At 31.4% G+C, this 3,687-nt stretch overlaps 1 protein-coding gene across 2 annotated transcripts in view; it reads right to left on the bottom strand.

Annotated features, from left to right (window-relative positions):
• LOC112500116 (phospholipase A-2-activating protein) overlaps nt 1-1,458 on the bottom strand; it is a 23,503-nt gene extending 22,045 nt beyond the window's left edge. For both annotated transcript variants that reach the window (XR_003067326.1, XM_025103422.1), the window contains exons 1-2: nt 1,295-1,458; nt 231-562 (exon numbers count right to left, since the gene is read on the bottom strand). Coding sequence is in view for 1 of the 2 variants with exons in the window: in XM_025103422.1 (XP_024959190.1) it covers nt 231-562; nt 1,295-1,360 (398 nt within the window). In the remaining variant the exon portion in view is untranslated. The remainder of the gene's footprint in view (nt 1-230; nt 563-1,294) is intronic.
• Between the last annotated feature and the right edge of the window lie 2,229 nt (nt 1,459-3,687).

Genomic DNA, 3,687 nt, shown 5'->3' with positions numbered 1-3,687 from the left:
ATATATGTGTATATATATATGTGTATATATATATATGTGTATATATATATGTGTATATATATATATGTGTATATATATATGTGTATATATATATATATGTATATATATATATCAAGACAGATGTGTTAAAAAGATGCGAGTTTCTAATTTTACAACCTTACAGCCTAAAGCACATTCGATAAGAATTCCACAATAACTAACATGACCACACTAAAAAACAAACAACTAACCAATCGACGGAAGATGATACGATGTCGGAACCATCCAAAGTGATTCCAGTAACCTGCATCTTATGACCCTTCAGAGTCTGAACTTTCTCTCCGGTTGCCAAATCCCAAACCAAAACAAGTGTGTCCATTCCACCAGATATAAGGGCACCTTCTGAAAATTGTTCATTTGGAGAAACCCAAGCCAGTGGTCCAACAAAACTAGTATGCCCAAGTAGTATCTTTGATGAAGTGTATGCAGAATTGTTAGTCTGATCCAAAGACCAGAACCTAATGGTTCGGTCTCTTGATGAAGTTGCTATCCCAATGTTGTCGCATACACATATGCCACGGACCTAACAATTAAACAAGCAATTAACATTATGATTAAAGTTGATATAAGCTCTTCTTGTAACAAATGCATGCAGACCACAAGACCACCGCTGATCTACCTGTTTTAATCTGGCTGTTTTAATGGTAGATGCTATAGCAATATTACAACAGGACTAAAAAGCAACACAGTAAAATGTCCTCCCTTCCAAAACTAGAGCTAAATTTAGACTTTTGGACGATATTTGTGAAATCCTTGAAAACTGAAGTTGATAAGGAGTTATTAAATAATGACACATGCAACACTTGTTATCATCGACTAACTACTACTATCAATTAGTAACTAAAAATCTCTGTTAATATTCAATATTTAAATGAATCGGCGTCAATTTTCGAAAGTTTTCTTCAAAATGCATCTCTAACTTTCAACAGTAATCAGAACTCGAATCAGATGAATACTACACTTAATCATTCCTGTAAAAAATTCAAATGTAGCACCATCCGCTTTACTAAATCGTAACTTTTATCATTTTCTCCATGAAATCAAAACTATGTTCTTGGTGCATTGTCCTTAGCGATAACAAGATCTCCACAAAGAATCAAAAACTAAGCCAGTTTAACTACAAAATCGTTCAAATTTGAATTCTAATTTTCCAAATCATAGCAAGAACTCGATCAACAAGTAAAACACATGAACTCTACTGAAAAACCCCGTATGCATGAATCAGAATTGGGGACTAGAGAGAGAGGAGACATACGTCGTCGTCATGACCTCGAAGCTGACAGCGTAATCGGTACTCAGAGAAGTCGATATCCATAGCCATACGGAGTGAGTATTTAGGGTTTTGGGGAAAATGAAACAATCGGAATCGATCGTCGTCTCCGGTGAAATGGAACGTTTACAGCATCACTTGTTCTCCAAGTTGTGTTTCTTGCACGATATAAACCCTTTCGTCTTGACTCTGCTGACTGGAGAAAAGTTTATTACCTGTACATCCAGCGAAAACAAAATTGTAAAAAAAAATTATTAACATCGCTATCCAACCCCATATGCAAACCGATTAATCTCAGGACGATCATATATTTTGTAGATAATTAGGAGTCATCGTATTTGAACTTTCATGGCTATAAAATGACTTTTATTCCTTTTTAGATTTGAACCTAGGACATCTCATACTTTTGACCTTTGTAGACAAGCTTAAACCAATCAGGCACCACTCTTATAGTTAAAATTGTAAATTTGTAATCTAAATAAAATTACGTTCGTTTCTATTTTTTTATTATTAAAATATACAACAAATATTAACGTTTTAATATACTGAAAAGCTATTTAAAACCTAATAAACCGTTCCATTTTAAATTATTAAATTTTTGAATTAACTTTTAAAGGTAAACTACATGAAAAAAATAACGTGCTTTGAATTAATTTTTATTTTGAGTCACGTACTTTTAGAACTTTTATTTTCGTATCGAATATGTAAAGTTTTAAACATTTAAGTATTCGGGTAACCGGTTGAAGATTAATTTTAAATTAAAAAAAATCCATGTCACTAACCACATCTGCAAAGTTGAATACAATATCACTCGTCATATCAGCATGATAACCAGTTAATGTTTCAACCGGTTACCCGGGTACTTAAATATTTAAACTTTACATATTATGTAGCAAAATAGAAATTTTGAAAGTATATTACCAAAAATATGAATCAAGTTAAAGTACGTTACTTTTTCATGCAATTTGCTCTTTTTTTAATGAAAAATCATTAAACTCTCTCATTTTGAATCATTAAATCTCCAAACTATTGTTTTGAACGAAAAAACTATTAAACTTTCTATTTTAAATAGTTAAGTCCCTCCACATTTTTTTTAACAAATAAACCATCAAACTTGTAAAAATTGGTTAATTATATTTTTTTAACAAAAAAAAAAACTAATTGTAACAGGTTAGAAAGGTCTTTAAAGTAAGAAAGAAACTTAAATCGGTTTTACCGTTTCCAAATCCTATGCGTTTCAACCCTTCGCAAACAACGATCTCACTCCCCCCGCATCACTCATTGTCGTCCCATTATTGTCCATTCTTCATGTCATCTATCATACCATTGGCCTTTGTCATCGATCTTCCTCTTTTTTTATATAGCTTTAGAGGGTTACAAGCATATTTACTTTAAGACATTTCTAGCCTGTTACAGGTAGTTTTTTGTTAGATATAATGTAAATAACCAATTTAAAAGTTTGATGATTTATTTTACTGGAAAAAAATTATATAAGAACTTAATCACTCAAAATGAGAAAGTTTAATGGTTTTTTCATTCAAAAAAAAAATAGTTCAAAGACTTAATAATTCAAAATGAAAAGGTTTATTTTTTTTCATTCAAAAAAATAATTCAAAGACTTAATAATTCAAAATGAAAAAGGTTTATTTTTTTCATTCAAAAAAATAGTTTAAACTGATCATTCAAAATGGGATATTTCGTTGGGTTGTCTTGAACTTTTTTCTTTAATATATTTTGAAAAGTTTTATATAAAATATACAATCAAATTTATTGGTGGAAAAAAATTAAAAATCATCTCTCTCCTCTATCGTTGAGTTTAATATAACTTTAAACTCGAGTTTTCTATTTCATAAAACAATATAAAGGATCTATCGGGTCAAAATAAAAAACAAAATCTTCCTTCGCAAGTCGTCATGACTTTTACCAATTTTACGGTAACGACAATTAAGAGATTAAATTTGCCACAATTTTAGTGCTTAATAGCAGTGCGATGGAGCTCGATAACTTTGGCTCGCATGCTCTAGACCATGTAAACCCGAACTTGAACCACACGATATAAACTTCTGGTTCAAGGTTGGTGTCGTCCGTTTGTTGAGCAACAAAACCTCAACGTCGTTTAGAAGTGGCTTAATGAGCTGAATAAAACAGAAAAGTTCAGTTGTTGCTTAAACAGTGGCTTATTTACTCAAATGGTTGGAAGGTGATTGATGCGTACCACTATTTGTTTCGATTTGCAAACTCGAAACTTTGATTTTCATTAGAATATTCGTTTGATTTATGGTGTTTACGCTGCGTACACGTTCATTTTATTCATAGATATTACTACGTTTGTGGTAAAATCGACGTTAATTTGTACAGTTTACCCATCTGTAGCAGGT

The sequence above is a fragment of the Cynara cardunculus genome (genome assembly GCF_001531365.2).
Source record: "Cynara cardunculus var. scolymus isolate 2C chromosome LG 17, CcrdV1, whole genome shotgun sequence".
Taxonomy (NCBI): domain Eukaryota; kingdom Viridiplantae; phylum Streptophyta; class Magnoliopsida; order Asterales; family Asteraceae; genus Cynara; species Cynara cardunculus.
This window is presented reverse-complemented; position numbering and strand designations above follow the sequence as displayed.